This window comes from Cornus florida, unplaced genomic scaffold, assembly GCF_030987335.1.
Source record: "Cornus florida cultivar Cherokee Brave unplaced genomic scaffold, ASM3098733v1 CherokeeBrave_3.0.0_Hap2_Chr10, whole genome shotgun sequence".
NCBI classification, from domain to species: domain Eukaryota; kingdom Viridiplantae; phylum Streptophyta; class Magnoliopsida; order Cornales; family Cornaceae; genus Cornus; species Cornus florida.
In genome coordinates, this window is record NW_026775580.1 from 78,316,171 (window position 1) to 78,332,274 (window position 16,104).

The following is a 16,104-nucleotide window of genomic DNA, read 5'->3' on the forward strand; positions in this document are numbered from 1 at the left end:
CAAAATATGTTAATTCAAAATAGAGTTCATAACAGTGGCATGAAATTGTACTCATAGTAGTATTATTATTCAACTTTATATGCATCTGCTAACAGATATTGTACCCTACAGTACACCCCGCCTAATGTGTACTTTTTTGCTCGTGAGTCATTACAATACATGTATTCCCTCTATCCTTAATTAGTGGTCCATTTTTCTCTTTTTACATGTCCCAAATTAGTTATCTTCTTTAAAAAGTCAAAGTATCTTTTCCTTATATTTCCACCATTGTCTTTTATCTTTTTAAAAAATTTCAAACTTTGTAACTATATATATTTAAAATAAAAGGATAATTTGGTAATTTTAAAAGGGGACAATGCATTAATTGCATGCCCCCTTAAAAACTCTAATTTCTAAACATGGACTTCATCCGTAACTCATTGAACGAATTATAAATTGGACTGTTAAAAATTCGACCCGATTTATGAGTTCGACCCGATCCGTGAGATATATATATATTCAAAGAATTTATTAGTTAATTTAATTAGTTGATGATTATTTAATGAACTATAAGATGTTAATTATCATTTAAATATATGAATTAATGGCGACAAATTTAAATTTTATTTATTGAGTTATGGTTAAAATATAAATAATATTGGACTATTTAAAAAAAATCTTAATATGCGGATCCAATTCGATCCAATCCGATCTATCATTCAACGGATCCAACCAGATCCGATCCTGTGGCCACCCTTAATATTTATTAACACGATGATAATATTAATAAAAATTTAAAATCTCATCTGCTATGATATTTGAAAAAAAAAAAAAAGTGTGATCATTTTACAAGATACAGTATATGTTACCAAAAAGTAAACAGCAAAAGGGCAAAAGAAGTATTGACGTTGAGAACCGAAATGACATTATAAAAGGAATAACGTAACTTTTGATCGGCTCCATACCAAATTTTCAAGTTGAAAAAATTTGTGGTTAGGTAAATGCCTTGTTGGAATTTAGACACTACCATTCTCTCTCTAATAATTTAGTCGATGATCATCCCTCACTGTCACTTCAAATTGCGTAAGCTGATATTAGGCCTCCATTTCCTTCTTCTCTTATGGTGAAATTACAAAAAAATTATTACATCACATTACGCCTAATTTTTATATTTCCGATATCCTAATTGCCCTTTCTCTTTGTGGGACTCTTTTGGAACTCCAACTTCTTTCTTTATTATAAGGGATAGAGATACCATTATTCATATCTCTAAACTTTTTATTATTGATAAGACTTCTCCTCCAGAAGCTTCTTTATCCAAAGCATTGGTAAATCATCGACTGTCGACGTCGACCCCACATTATAAGTGGTAAGATAAGTCGAGAGTAATAAAAGAAGTGGGGAGACTCGAACCCTCACTAGTGATAACCAAAGCCCTCACCTTACCAACTCATCTAAACCTCCATAAGCTAGTTTTCAAATTGTTGTTCAAAAGAGTGGCTCACTCTGATAAAGACTCAAATATATATATATACACAATCCTTTTACATACTATTTTGGAGGCCAAGTATCATTGTAAATAAGTAAAAAAGTGTTTGTTGTAATGTTAATGTGCTTATGTATTCATAAATAAATAATTGTACGTGGGGGCGATATTCACACTTTACTTTTTTACATTTGCATTTTATTTTATTTTTTTCTTTTTCTTTAATGTGAATGACAAAAGAGTCCCTAAATTAATCAATGCATCATCCCTTATTTTATTATACCATAACTACCATTTGCACTATATATATATATTTACCTTCTTTACTAACTCCAAAATTATAGTTTAACATGATAATAAACCAATTGCCCTCCTTTGATATTACCTCACATATTAAATGCACTAACTAATTTTAGATAAAACTACACTTTTACGGTCATAGTTCACATTTTTTCTTTGTATATCAATTATTCCTCTATAGTACCCTTTTTTGTTATATATATATATATATATTTTTTTTTTTTTGCTTTTTTAAATTAATTAATATTATATCTTGTTAATCTTTCAAAAAATATATATATTTTATACCCTGAGGAAAAGATATTTGAAAGGTGAATTCTATGGATGTAGATTTTGACATAAACTCATCTCTCCTCTCTCTCTTTTTCTTTTTTGTTTTTTTCATAAAATCCTTATTCTTGAAATTTTATTGTCAAAATAGGTAGGGCTTTTCTCATCAATAAGAAAAATTTTAAGATTTAAATGTATTCCAAATTAATTCTTAAAAATCATATGAAAGAAAAAAATTGGAATTAAACTCAAAACACACAATATGAAAAGAAAATAAAAGAAAAAATTACCATGACCATTAACATCAATGATGTTGAATGACTTATGGAGTTTTGATAGTTCTTACATGTTTCATGTGTTAATATTTCAATATTACGTAGATAATTAATACAAAGTAGAAAAATAATTGAGAGAAAACGTTAAAATGGGGAGAGAGAGTGAGACAGATATATATTTCTATAACTGAAAGGATATTTGTGATATTTGAAAAAAAAAATTATTTATTTAAATAATTAGGGATAGAAGTGTCATTTTCGTTAAGAATGTAGTGCAATTATAGAAAAGTGCAGTACGAATATCACGGTTGCCAATAATTTTTTTTTTCTTCATATAATTAATACTCATCGAGGAAAAAAAAAAAGAATTCATGAATATCACAAAAGAAATTCAAATCGGCTCCTAACAAATAAAGAGACTAGTAAAATGTTCAAAGTAATACTACTACATACGTCTCATATATATATATTAGTAGTATTTCCTTTTTAGATGTCCCAAACTAATTGTCTATGTAGAAAAGTCAAAACAAATAAATGTTGTCTTTGCGTTATTGTTATTTATATTTTTAATAAATTGATAATTTTAAAAGGGAACAATACTTTAATTGTATATCTCTTTAAAAACTTCAAATTTTAAACATGAACATCGAAAAAGGATATGTAAAACATTTACACGATTTGGCTCCTTGTATTTTTGCTCTCGTTCAATAAACTATGTTGTGAATTTTCATACTACCACTATTATCAATTGTTCCGAGGGAGGTTTTATGTTGAACTATAGCTTCAGAGTAATTGCTCGTTAACAAAAATTTGAATAACAAAAATTTATGAACAATAGGGCAGGTCCAATAAAATTGCAACAAGTGTTAAAATTAAATATAAAATTAAATTAGACATTGCATAACTTTTGATTTTGGACATGTGTTTTAAATCATAACTTTTGTTTTTAGACACTTGTTTTAGTTCTATTAGGCCACATCAATAGGTTGGATGAAATATTGTTCAAAATTTATATATAATTCGTAAGACAATACTTAGGTTCTCACTAGTAAGGATCTACACTTTCCTCACCGCTTATGTGGTCCAATTAAAACAAAATACGTCATCTTTTGTTAAAGAGATTAGAAAAATAAAATATATCGGATCATACCCGAACGAGATCAGGTAAAGTGTGTTCAACAATTTATTTTCTATTTTTTTTCAAGGTGGTTCAACGTCGTTATCTGATTCTCTCTCTTTCCAACACTACCTTCAGCCCTCTCTCTCCACCATCTCTTATTCCTCTCAAGTTTATAGTCCTGGACATCATCATTTAACTGGTAAGAATATTTGAAGGAGGTATGATCTTTTTTTTTTTTTTGTCAAAAAATCTGATATGTATCTTTCGTTCCTTTTTTCCCTTCTTTTTTGGAATTTGTAAGAAGCTGATCATAGAGCCCAAGGATCAACTTGCCGCTTTTAATCCTCACAATTGTTTCTCTCTTTTTTCCTTTTTTTTTGGTTATTTAAATGCTAATTTTCAATTCAGGGAAAAAATGAATGATGATGTGTGAAAAAAAAAAAAAGAAAAAAAAAAAAGGATCATAACTCCTTCAAATATTCTTGTCAAATTGAATGATGATGTACTAGAAGCTTGAGAGGAAGAAGATGGTGGAGAGAGAGGGCTGAAGCGGTGCCAGAAAGATAGAGAACCATAGAGTGGCGTTGAGCCCTAGAAAAAAAAAAAATCCCTGAACTCACTTACCCGATCTCATTCCAGCAGGATCTAATTTATTTTATTTTTTAACTTGTTTAATAAAAGAGGACGTGTTTTTTTTTTATTATTAGATCGTATAAACAGTGAGTATAGTGTAGATTCTCACTAACGAGGACCTAAGTATTGTTTTAATTGATATATATAAATGTTTAATGAGAATTTTTAAATTGTTATGGACTTTGGACATAATCTTATTTTTCACACTACAAATGTGCCGTTTTATCACTAAATCTAGACGTTTTGATTTGGAATTAGAAGAATGTTATTTTACATTCACTATGAATCCCTTCCAAGTTAAGGACTTTACTTTATATATTTTTTTCCCCAACTTTACTTTATAATGAAAGGTCAATTAAATTAAGTTAAAGGTAAATATACCTTGCCCTAAATTGTCACTTGAATCTTTTAATGCTTTATTTTATAAATATATGTGTGCGTATAGACAAAAATTTAACAAGTAATTATAGTTTGACTTTAGGAGAATTTAAACACTCAATTTTTCACATAGAAACTAATGAGTTTTTCTTTCATAATATATATATGCTTTGCTTTAACCTTAAAAAAAAAACAAAAAAAAAAAAAACTAATGAGTTTATTTTGGTGAGCAAGATACTAATGAGTCATTTACTACGAAATAATGAGCAAGATAGTTGGCCATTATCCTTTAATTATTGGGTTTCAATTCGAAGTACTTTACCTTTTGTTTTACTAGTAACTATTTTATTTATGGTAAAAAGTGCCAATATTTCTTGTCCCAAAGGATCCGACAATAAGGCTGTTAAGTGATTTTGCCGATGACTCCGAAATATTCTCATACGCGCTTCATAAGGGCAAGGATGAGTGTCACTATTTATGTTCATCAACAATTTTACAACATGCCATATGGACAAACACATAAAGAATTGATCAATTTACCATTTGTGAATTTTTTTAATTTTAAAAATTAATGAATTGAACAAATCTACTTCCCATTAACATTTGATAAAAAAAAAAATTAAAAATGCAGTTACATGACAAATTTGTACGCTAGGAAATAAAAAATTCATAAAAACTTCATTTGAAATCAAAATAGAACAAATGAAAATGCTTTAGAAAATAGACTCGTATAAGTGTAAAACTAAAAATTTTGGTAATGATCTGATATCTACAAAGCTGTTCAAATAAATAAACTAAAACCCTTATTTCAAAAGTAGAAAATTCTAGACAACAATTGTTATCGAATTTTTATAAAAATTTGTGTTTGGTAAAAAGTTACCAAATATTTTGAAGAGTGACTAGGTGTGCAAAATAACCTTTGGTAAAAATTTTATTGCAAACCTTAAAGAAATTAATGAATTCCAACACACAAAATTGGCGCCATTTTTGTGACTCATAATTTCAACATGTATGACATTTCACAATAAAATTAATTTTAATATTAAGGGAGCATTTTGTCTTTTTGAATCATTTAAGACCTTGTTTAAATGATAATTTTGACCAAAAAATATATATATAATTATCTAAAAAATAATCCATTTGTATATGACTGTTCATAATTGTATAATCACACTCACGAGTGTTAGATGTTAAAGCACTTGTGAAGCTCAACAGTGAGAAATTCGCTCGAGACATTTCTTTTCTAATTTTTCGGGTAAAGTCGCAAGAATTAAACATTCTTTTGTCTTTTTTATTTTTTTGGGTAAAGTTATCACAAGAGCTCAACAGTGACAACTTATTGTGGAATTCTCTCACTGAAAAGGGCCTCTCTCTCTCTCTCTCTCTCTTTCTTCACACCCAAGTGAGTTGTTAGCTCTTCTTTCTTCATCCAATCTATAATATTTCTTTATTGCTTCTAAAGATCTGAACTCGCGATTCAGTATTTTTCAGACAGATTTATATGAGCTTTAGATTCTTTACGTTTTGCTTTGGGTCATCTACTCTTTTACAGAACAAGAAAAATTAGCAAGCAGTACCATATATATATATATATACACACATATATATTCATGCTAGGTCTTCAAGAAACCAGTCCTCCAATTTCTGGTTCTGGACCACTTGATTTGAGGGCTTCTTCTTGGGTTTCATATAACCTTCTCTCTTCTATTGATTAGTGCAAAACTCTAATTATTCACTTTGGATCTTAATTAAATTCCTCATTCATTGTAACTTCAATCGTTGAACCGAAAACCTTGTCCTCTATAGAGCAGATATATATGAAAGTCTATCTATGATGAGTGAGAAAGCAATTAGATATATATATATATAGAGAGAGAGAGGGTTTTGTTAGTATTGTGTGTTTGAGAGGGACGTATATATATATATATATAAAGAAAGAGAAATTAAGATCTGATCAAGAAAAAGCTGGCAAACAAGTGGTGGGAGAGAATAGATGCGGGTATGGCAGAGTATAACCAACTCCTCAGACCTCAACTGCACTTGCAAGCGCTCTCTCTTCCTCAACATCACACAACAACACAACCCTCTGATTCCAAGGACTCGCCCGAAAGGCCGGACCCCGATGCCGCCACCAGCAGCTCCGGCGGAGCATCTGGCTCCATTCGGCGCCCTCGGGGCCGTCCTCCCGGGTCCAAAAACAAGCCAAAGCCTCCAATTATTGTGACAAGGGACAGCCCCAACGCCCTCCGATCCCACGTGCTTGAAGTAGCTGCTGGTGCTGATGTTGTCGAGAGCGTGTCGAATTATGCCCGCCGGAGAGGGAGAGGAGTGTCCGTGCTCAGCGGAGGCGGCACGGTTGTGAATGTCATGCTGCGTCAGGCGGCGGCTCCGGCTGGGAGTGTGGTGACGCTGCACGGCCGTTTTGAGATTCTTTCGCTCTCGGGGACTGTGCTTCCGCCACCGGCACCGCCCGGTGCTAGCGGGCTGTCCATATTCTTGGCTGGTGGACAGGGACAGGTGGTGGGAGGGAGTGTGGTGGGTCCTTTAGTGGCTTCAGGTCCGGTGGTTCTGATGGCAGCATCCTTTGCGAACGCCGTGTTTGAGCGTTTACCACTGGAGGAGGAGGAGGGAGGGCAGGTCCAGGTCCAACCCGCGGCGTCGCAGTCATCAGGTGTGACTGGAGGGGATGGTAATCGGCACGTGGGTGGTGACGGGGAAGGTGGTGGTGGAAGTGGCGTTCCTTTCTTTAATATGGGTGGGAACCTGCCTAATTATCCTTTTTCGGGTGATTTGTTCGGATGGGGGACAAGTGCTGCAAGGCCTCCATTTTAATGGTGTTTGATTGTAAGATCGAGTTTTTGGTTAATATCAGTGATCATAAATTCAAAGTAACCTTGATTTCATGTGATTCAGCTTTAGACAAGTGATTGAGGAAGAAGGAATAGCTTTTGTGTGATAAAAATAATTTTAGTGAGATTTATATATATATATATGATATAGAGAGATGAAATTGGTCTTCTTATGAGTTAGTAATTTCGAGGAGGGATTTGAAGATCGAAGAATGGTTTTGCTGAAGTTCGAGTCATGATGGATCTATTGAAGAAGGCCAAGTAGTTTTCTGGTTGAAACGGATGGCACGAAATGTGGAGCAAAGGAATTGATAGTTTAAAAACTTCTCAATTAAGGTCAGTAAGTACTCAAACTTGATGTATATAAACCCTCATTTCTTATTTCATGTTCTTAGATTATGTAATGTGGAAATTGTTATGATGCACATTATTAGGGTTTATATATTTCTGTCTTCCCTTCTTTTGTGCACTATGTTTCCTAATTTCCCATTGATCAATACAAGAATATGTCGTGATCGAGTGTTCACGAATTTTCAATTATAAATAAACACAATTAATGAGTATTCTTATGATTTCTTTTGTTATAAGTATGAATATTACATGTACAATGTGTCGACGAAAGTTCAAACAAATACACATATTAGGACTCACATACATCAATATACATATCCGGTGACTCACAGCGGTTCCCAAAGTACCCAACTATTTTGAAATTGTGAGTCACTGTTTCCAAAATACCCAACTATTTTGGTACGGAAGGAGTACAATGCACATACATGATAAATCATAGTTGTTGTGTACTGAACAATGCCTGAACTTAATTAAATCTGTAGATTATCTTGGTTTGTCTTGCATGTGGCTTTGTTCCCTTTGTTTCATTTGTTTGATTTTCATGGTTACCCAATAGAGAAAAGGTGACAGTGAAGAACCTTAATCTTGAAAAGCCTGCTTCTCCATCTTTGGCAAACCCTAGTTAGCTCTGTCGACCTTATCAGAACAATGACCAAATATCTCTCTCTACCTGAACATATATTTTGCTGACCAGACGTTAGGAAACTAGCTAGCTAGCTAAAGAAAGGGTGTTTGGTGACTTATCAGTTACAAAATTAAACATAAATTAATTTAATAAGGATTGAAGATATGGATAAGGCCTGTTACATTAATTAGACATTAATAATTCCAGCAAGAAACGAACATCTGTCTCAACACTTTGGTTTTGCGTAGATTGGAATCTTTTACCCATTTTGGCAAAAAGACAGAAACCCACTTCCCAAAGAGAGAACACATTGCGACTTAAATTGGAAAAAGAAAAGATTATTTCTTCTTGGAACTTTGCATTGGTTCCCTTTATTTTGGCTTCTTTTAAAAAAACAACTAGGTTTTTGTCTTGAAAGAAGCTAGATTTAAACTTTCAAAAAAGAAGAAGCTAGAGTTATCGTGCCATCTAAATCTTATTGATTCCAAGAGTAGCTGGTTTGCTTTGTTCCTTCCTTGCTGATATCAAAGGTGATACATATATAGATATATATATTTTGAAGGTTCAAGCAAATTTATTAAAGGTGATATATTGCCAGTGTGTGTATATTTAATTTTTTTTTTTTGGGCTACCAAGTCAAAATCAAGAATTCAATATGTTCATCAGCTGTTATGAATTCCTATGAATTAACCAAATAGCTCTCTTCTTAATAGAAAAATGCTGCTTTCAGATTTTTTTTTGTGTCCTCTATATAATCTTTGCTGGTTAATTTATTTTCCTTTCAATTTCTTTATTCGGACATTGGTGCTTCATGTTCCAAATTTGATTCTCTTTCCCTTGAAATGTAGAGAAAGGACTGACTTCACAATTAGTGCATAAACTATCCTATTTATTAGTTGAATAATGGTAAGTAATCCGAATATCGGATGCATCCGACTGTTTTAAGTGAGTAGGGAATGGTGTCATGATGACATCATCTTATACTCACATAAATTTAGTCGAATATCCCACAAGAAGTCATGATGACATCATCTCATAGTCACATAAATTTAGTCAGGTATATGTCCCACTCTTGGACTATGTATTATAACTCCTATTAATTTGAAAACATCTCTATGAAAGATGTCAGTTTTGTTTTAGCTTTAAGCTTATATGTTTTGACTGACCATGATTTGCTGTAGCTATAAATCCTACATATATATTTTCCTTTTTTCCAACAAGATTAGAACTCAAATATAATTGCAAGAGCTACAAATTGAAGAGAACCCCCTATTCAGCTAATTAAACAAGTATATTATTTCACTTATTATCCATTGTATATATAGTTTAGAGTTAATTCTGGGGAGGGAAGAGAAACAAAGAACTATGTATAGTCTATAGATATATACATACATACATACATATATATATATATATATATATAGAGAGAGAGAGAGAGAGAGAGAAGGAGAACTAGCAATCACCTATTCACCTTTTAACTGAGATGCTTTGGGTGATGCTGGTTTGTGCTTGAACACATTGTCATTGATACTTAAAGTCATGCAAGACGCATATCATGCATGCTGCATCAGCAAATGTACTGAGCATGTTAAAAGTGATATTCTTTGATTTTTCTTTTCCAATTGTCAAGAAATTCTACTTTCATAAAGATATTACACCCCTAAGTTGATATAGGTTTTGAAGAAGAAACTATAGGTTCATACTTTATTTATGGGATAATTACACTTACCATTGCCTAAATAACATGAATCGATCTCCTCTATGGTTTTAAAAATAACTCTGATCTCTCCATCAATGTTATTTTTATCGAACTGTGATAATGATTGTACTTTTATTAGTTTAACTCAGGGATAAAATAACATTTTCAAGCTTTTTTTTTTTTTTTTTTTGAAAGGAAAAATGAATTTATTAAAAAAAGAAATAGTACATCACCAAAGGCAGAGGGCTCAAGAAAAGCCTAACTTAACAAATTACAAAGACAATCCAAAGATGACAAGCCCAAAGGCAACAACCCAATACACAATTGAGAGCAATTGACGCCGTTACAAGCAAATCCACATTTCGGTTAGGGCATGGAGGAAACCTCCGTATTTAGGTATCCAGCAGCGTCGCCGGAGGACGCAAAACAGAGCATGGCAGATTCCATCCTCCAACAATCTGTCTTTCGGTGGTAGAATCCTTAATGGAGGTGGATAGGAGTTTAGTTCTTACTGAGTCTAATGTTAAATGGAGAAGTGAGTTTTGCGACAATTTTTTCCCTATGAAGATCCTCCAATTACGCTCCGCCCAAACATTGTAAACCAAGGAGGCCAATGCCAATCTCAAGACTGAGCTTCTGTGAGGAGAACCTTCCCCTCTCTAATGGTAAGCTGCCCAAGAAATCAAACTTGCCCAATTTGTCGGTTGGATATGGAACCCACAACGCATTTGTATAAAGGTCCACAAGCTAGGGCTTAACAAATCAACACACGAAGAAAAAGTGGTCATGAGATTCCAGAGCATTGTTACAGAGAACACAAGTGACGGAGTCAATGTGTGAAGTGCATTTTCTGTCCAGAGTTGGAATTCTATGCTTGATAGCGATCCAAAGTGTAAACGCATGCTAAGTGAGTCCATGGTAAAGTCACCAAGTGCCTGTTAAGAAACTTCATGGTTAGTGCAATTGAGAACTCTCCAGTTGAGGATGGAATCCAAGTGAGCTTATCCTTGTTTTGGGAGCTTGGTGATGGCAGTCTGTTTGTGAGGTGTAATTGTGAAAGGATGTTAGTGATGGAGAAGGGAAAAACCCATGTCGAATTGGTAATGAAGGAGCCAAGTTTGGTTGTGGTGTTATGGGAAGTGTCAATAAGCTGTTGAGGAGAGATGAGTTGGTGAAGAAGGCCAAAGCAGCACCAATTGTCAAACCAGAAGTTGATGCTTTGTCCATCCCCAACTTCAAGGTTGACAAGGGGTCGAAAAGTTGGCCTGAGTTGGAGAAGCTTCCTCCAAGTCCAAGAGCACTGGCTAGGAATGATGACTTCCCAAAGGCTTCTTCCTCTAAGGAGGTAAGTGTTAATCCACTAAACCCATAGCATATCTTTAGACTTAAACAAGTGCCAAATGTGCTTCATAATTGCAACCTTGTTTTAAGAATGCAAATTAGGCAGACCTAAACCACCTGCCCTTTTAGGGAGACAGCAAAACCTCCAAGCCACCTTAGTTTTTGTCCTCTTAAGCTCAGGACCAGACCACAGGAATGCCCCAAAAATTCTAATTAATTCATTGATGGTGCTACTTGGAAGGATGAACTTAGAGCTCCAATAGGTTTGAGTGGAAAATAAAACAGCTCTAATAAGTTGCAGCCTACCTGCAAAGGATAGATGCCTACTGACAAAGGATAGATGCCTACTGGTCCAATGAGATATTCTTGATGTAACCTTATCAATCAAAGTTCTGCAGTCAGTGGATTTAAGCATGGTAGAAATAAGGGGAACTCCCAAGTATCTCACAAGTAGTACACCTTTCTGAATTCCCAAGAAGGAGGAAATGCTTTGAATTGTAGACTCATCAACACCTGAAAAGAAAAGTTGGCTCTTGCTGAAGTTGATTTGCAGTCCTGATAACTAAGAGAAAGCGTCCATAGCAAGCTTAAAGGTTTGTATTGATGGTAAGCTGCCATGTGAGAAGAGAAACAAATCATCTGCAAATATGTGGGTTAGAGACAATTTCTTGCATCTCCAGTGATGCTTAAAGGGCCCAAGGAGTGTGACTTTGCTGACAATGGCTGAAAACACCTCCATTACAATAAAAAAGAGAAATGGTGACAGTGGGTCAACTTGCCTAAGTCCTTTGATTCCTCTAAAATAGCCATTGAATTCATCATTAAAAGAGATGGTGAAGGAGGAAGTAGTAAGACAAGAGTGAATCCATAAGTTGATGGAAAGCCAAAAAGCTTTAAGGAATCAATGAGGAATTCCCAAGAAACAGAGTCAAATGCTTTTTTAAGGTCAAAGGCTTTTCTAAAGGTATTATTAGGTTTTAATTAAGTAAATTTTAAGTATGACATCAGCAGACGTGGAGTGTTTGATTTTATGACAGGGAAGTTAGTTACTCAGATCTGAACCAGAAGGGAGGTCAGTGTTATATTTGAAACTCGATGGAAGGTCCATATTATTTAGGTAATCTATAGAAGAGGTAAGTGCATATAATTTTTATTTGTTTATTCTCAAAAACTTATTTTACTATAGTATATATATTGTTTGCTTGATCCTTTAATTTAGTTTCCTAGGTTGAGCACTGATTATGGAGAATTCTACACTCATTAGCTTAAATCATGAAAATTTGATAAATTCATGTAAATGGATGATTTTAACCTCATCTTGTATCCAACATTTTATTTTGTTGATGGAATAAATAAAAGTTGATAACTCTATGTAATTGTACATGCCATTCTTTTCTAATTAACATGATAGTACATTAATTCTCCTTAAATTTTAAAGGGGCCTGTTAAGACCTTATATATGGTTTGGTCATATGCATAATTGAACAATGAAATTGTGGTACTAATAAAGGGTTAATTAATTAGGAATTAATGTCTTAATTTTTCAATAATTAGGGATTGAATTTCATTGGTTAACTTTTCTGGAACTTATTTTACTCTACAAATACCTTAATTTTCTGAGCATGTGTTGTGAATTGTGATGTTCTGTGCAAGATCATGAAATACTTTATAGCTGTTGTGTTACCCTTGCTTGAATGAGAAAAATATCTCCAAAGGGAGTTTTTTTTTTTTTTTCTGGCAAAATGACATTGTATCATTATTTTACTCTAATTAATTGTCAAATAGAAAGCAAATTAATGCTCTCAGAAACAATTAAGCTGAATTATTAGTATTACCCCTTTTTTTTTCATTGTAATTTTCAAAATCAAGGCCTTAATTTGAAACTTATTTTTTTAATCTATATAATCCCAACGGAAATTCTTTTTATTTATTTATTTGTTTTTGTTTGTCTTTTTATTTTTATTTTTATTTTTATTAAGGTAAATAATACAAGCACACATTCACATACAACACAATGTCTCGTGGGGTTCAAACCGCTCACTGCTTGCACTAGCTATTGTTGCTAGCACTCCTTTTTGTAAAGGCTTTATATTTTTCTCTTCACAAATGTGTTTTTTTTAATTTATTGAAAGGTAGACACAAATGTGTTTTTTAAATAGATGGAATTTTTTTTAGAAAGTATGTACAATGTTATTTTTGAAATCATCTCTTGGTTTCGGGAAAAAAAAACATTAGAAGAGCATGGCTAGCTATATGGAAGGTTAGAGAAGCCATAGATGTACACGTGTCTGAGTATGGGGATCATCTATTTTAAATTTTTATTTTTTTTTCCTTTATCATGCTACCCTAATAGTTTTTCAACATTTAAGAAAATTAAAAAATATGAAATAAATAGCTAGACTACTATATATATATATATATATGTCTATTAAAACCCTATATCTAGCGATTTCATTTCAAATGCTTTTCCTTCCTGGCCTCTTCCGTTCTTTAATCCATTTCCTGACAGATTATGTTTCCAAACACCACCTCATTTGACAGTCAAAGACATATCTATTTTTTAGATGGAAAAAAATCATTATAAGACAGAAATTAAGCTTCACAGTGAATATCTACATTCGTCCCAAGGCACAATGAGAGCTCACCATTAACATTCTTTTTATTTATTTTTTTATTTTGGTGTGTACCCAAAGTATATTAATTTTACATGTGTTCTTAGCAAGTGCTGGATCAAAATGAAAGTCCCTATCGTAGGGAGAGGTTTGAGTTTCGGTGTGAGCTAAAAAAGCGTGTGTGAGGGTGGGGTGCGTGTATTTCTTGCCATCAAAAAAAAAAAAAAAAAACTAATTATTTGATAGGAGAAGCAAATGAAAATATTGGTAATACACAATACATTTAGAATTAGCATGCAATTACATTCTATTTTTCAACTCATCTTTCACAGATAATTTAAATGGAGCAAGAGAGAGTACAGACCTCTTGTTAATTTATGGGTGAATGGGCAGTTTGTCATCTTCAGAAAGAGCAGACATCTTGATGAACTCCAAACAATCAGAAATGGCTTCTGAATAAAACGAATTCGTCGCGTCATACGAGCTTGAGCTGCGCTCAAAGCCTTTGATGCTTCCATTGCTGTCACTATTTGTGCAATATCTGTTGTTTCTTATACTTGTTGCACCAATCTTTAGCATTTTAGTGGCTTTCTCATATGAACACTTCCACCTCCATAAGAACCTAAACCTTAGCATATGAACTGCAAACCGCCTCCTAATGCCACTTACACGGAAACCTCTTGATCCATGCCATCTCCTGCCACCCATCCTGTTATGTCTTCTCAATAAATCCTTTTGCTAACAAAGCCACACACACACACACACACATATATATATGATTTCATAATACTCTATATATATACATATATAGACACATTTTTGTGTTCATGTATATGTATTGAATCATCACGATTTAATTAATAAACAGGTACAATCTTGAGGTACACTAATATGATTTTTTTATGAGTGGGACACTGCAACTTAATTTCATTCTTGCATACAGATCACACTCCACCAATTAATGGCAACATATATTCCTTCTTATTTACAGATCACAGTCCACCAATGGCTACATAATATACAAATTATTTTCCCAACTTCTAAATAAAGTTATATTTTAAAAATAATAATAATAATAATAATAAAATACTTCTAAATATATTGAGCTCACTAGGTGTATATAATTAATTATAAAAGACAAGTTTAAAGGAAAATGTCTCTCTAACTTGAAAATCTAGAATAAAATGTTTTCTAGTACATGTGATAATTAATATATATATGATTTATATTTTCTCAATATATAGGTCATTGTAAATTTAGGTAGGACGAGAAGAGAGTGAAACTCCGGTGTCTTGATGGATCCGATAAAGGATTCAGACGCCTTCATGTGGAAGGCACCATTTAGGGCGGGCAGTAGTACAACAGTCCCCAACTACAAATGTGGGCAGACCAGAAAATTGTGATATAACCCTTGAATTCTGCCACCTCTACCAGGTTGGTTTAGGTGACCTGTTTTCAAGACCAAAGACCAAACAAATTATTTTGCAGATAACATCCGTGTGCATTTAATTTTACTTATTATAATATTCAGGAAAAAAAAATAAAAAAATTTACTTACCATTGGATCAATCACAAGGCCTAACAACATCTGCAGGCCCATTCCATTCTGTTTAAAATAATTTTGAAGGTCCGGTAAATGATTTTGGACCGAGTTAGGTTTTATAAAAAGCTTGTTTGAGTGAGGGCACTTTTATAATATTATTTTTGTAAATTTTGAAGAATGTTTATCTGATTTATATTCCTAAATATGAGTTTTTAAAATGTAAGTAAAAAATTAAGAAAAAGAATTTGAGTTGCAATTTAATCACGATGCGAAAATTTAAACAGGGGCTGGTATTTGCTAAACAATTTTGGGTGAGATGGAACAGAAAAATAGGGTGATATTCTCTTAATTAAAGTTCAAAATCTTTCCTAGAATTGTTTAGCATTGTTGAGCAGGTACATCTTCACTTTGGATCTGAACGAATTAATCAATTCTCCCAAACCTAAAAACACTGAAAATTTTTTAGCAAAGAAGGATTTTATTTTGTGGAAAAATTAGAGGATCACTTATATAAAAAAGAAACCAATTTATATTATTGATCGGGATGAACACTATGCGTTAAGGTTCTGGTCTGCCCACATTTGTAGTTGGGGACTGTTGTACTACTGCCCGCCCTAAACGGTGCCTTCCACATGAAGGCGTC

At 33.1% G+C, this 16,104-nt stretch overlaps 1 protein-coding gene across 1 annotated transcript; it reads left to right on the top strand.

Annotated features, from left to right (window-relative positions):
• The first annotated feature begins 6,362 nt into the window (after positions 1–6,362).
• LOC132279044 (AT-hook motif nuclear-localized protein 27-like) lies at positions 6,363–7,722 on the top strand. Its single transcript, XM_059780967.1, has one exon. The coding sequence runs from the start codon at positions 6,443–6,445 to the stop codon at positions 7,271–7,273; it is 831 nt and encodes a 276-aa protein (XP_059636950.1). The 5' UTR covers positions 6,363–6,442; the 3' UTR covers positions 7,274–7,722.
• Positions 7,723–16,104: the final 8,382 nt, after the last annotated feature.

Excerpts from the sequence above, each read along its gene's own strand:
- LOC132279044 (XM_059780967.1), top strand. The coding sequence starts at position 6,443 with ATGGCAGAGTATAACCAACTCCTCAGACCTCAACTGCACTTGCAAGCG.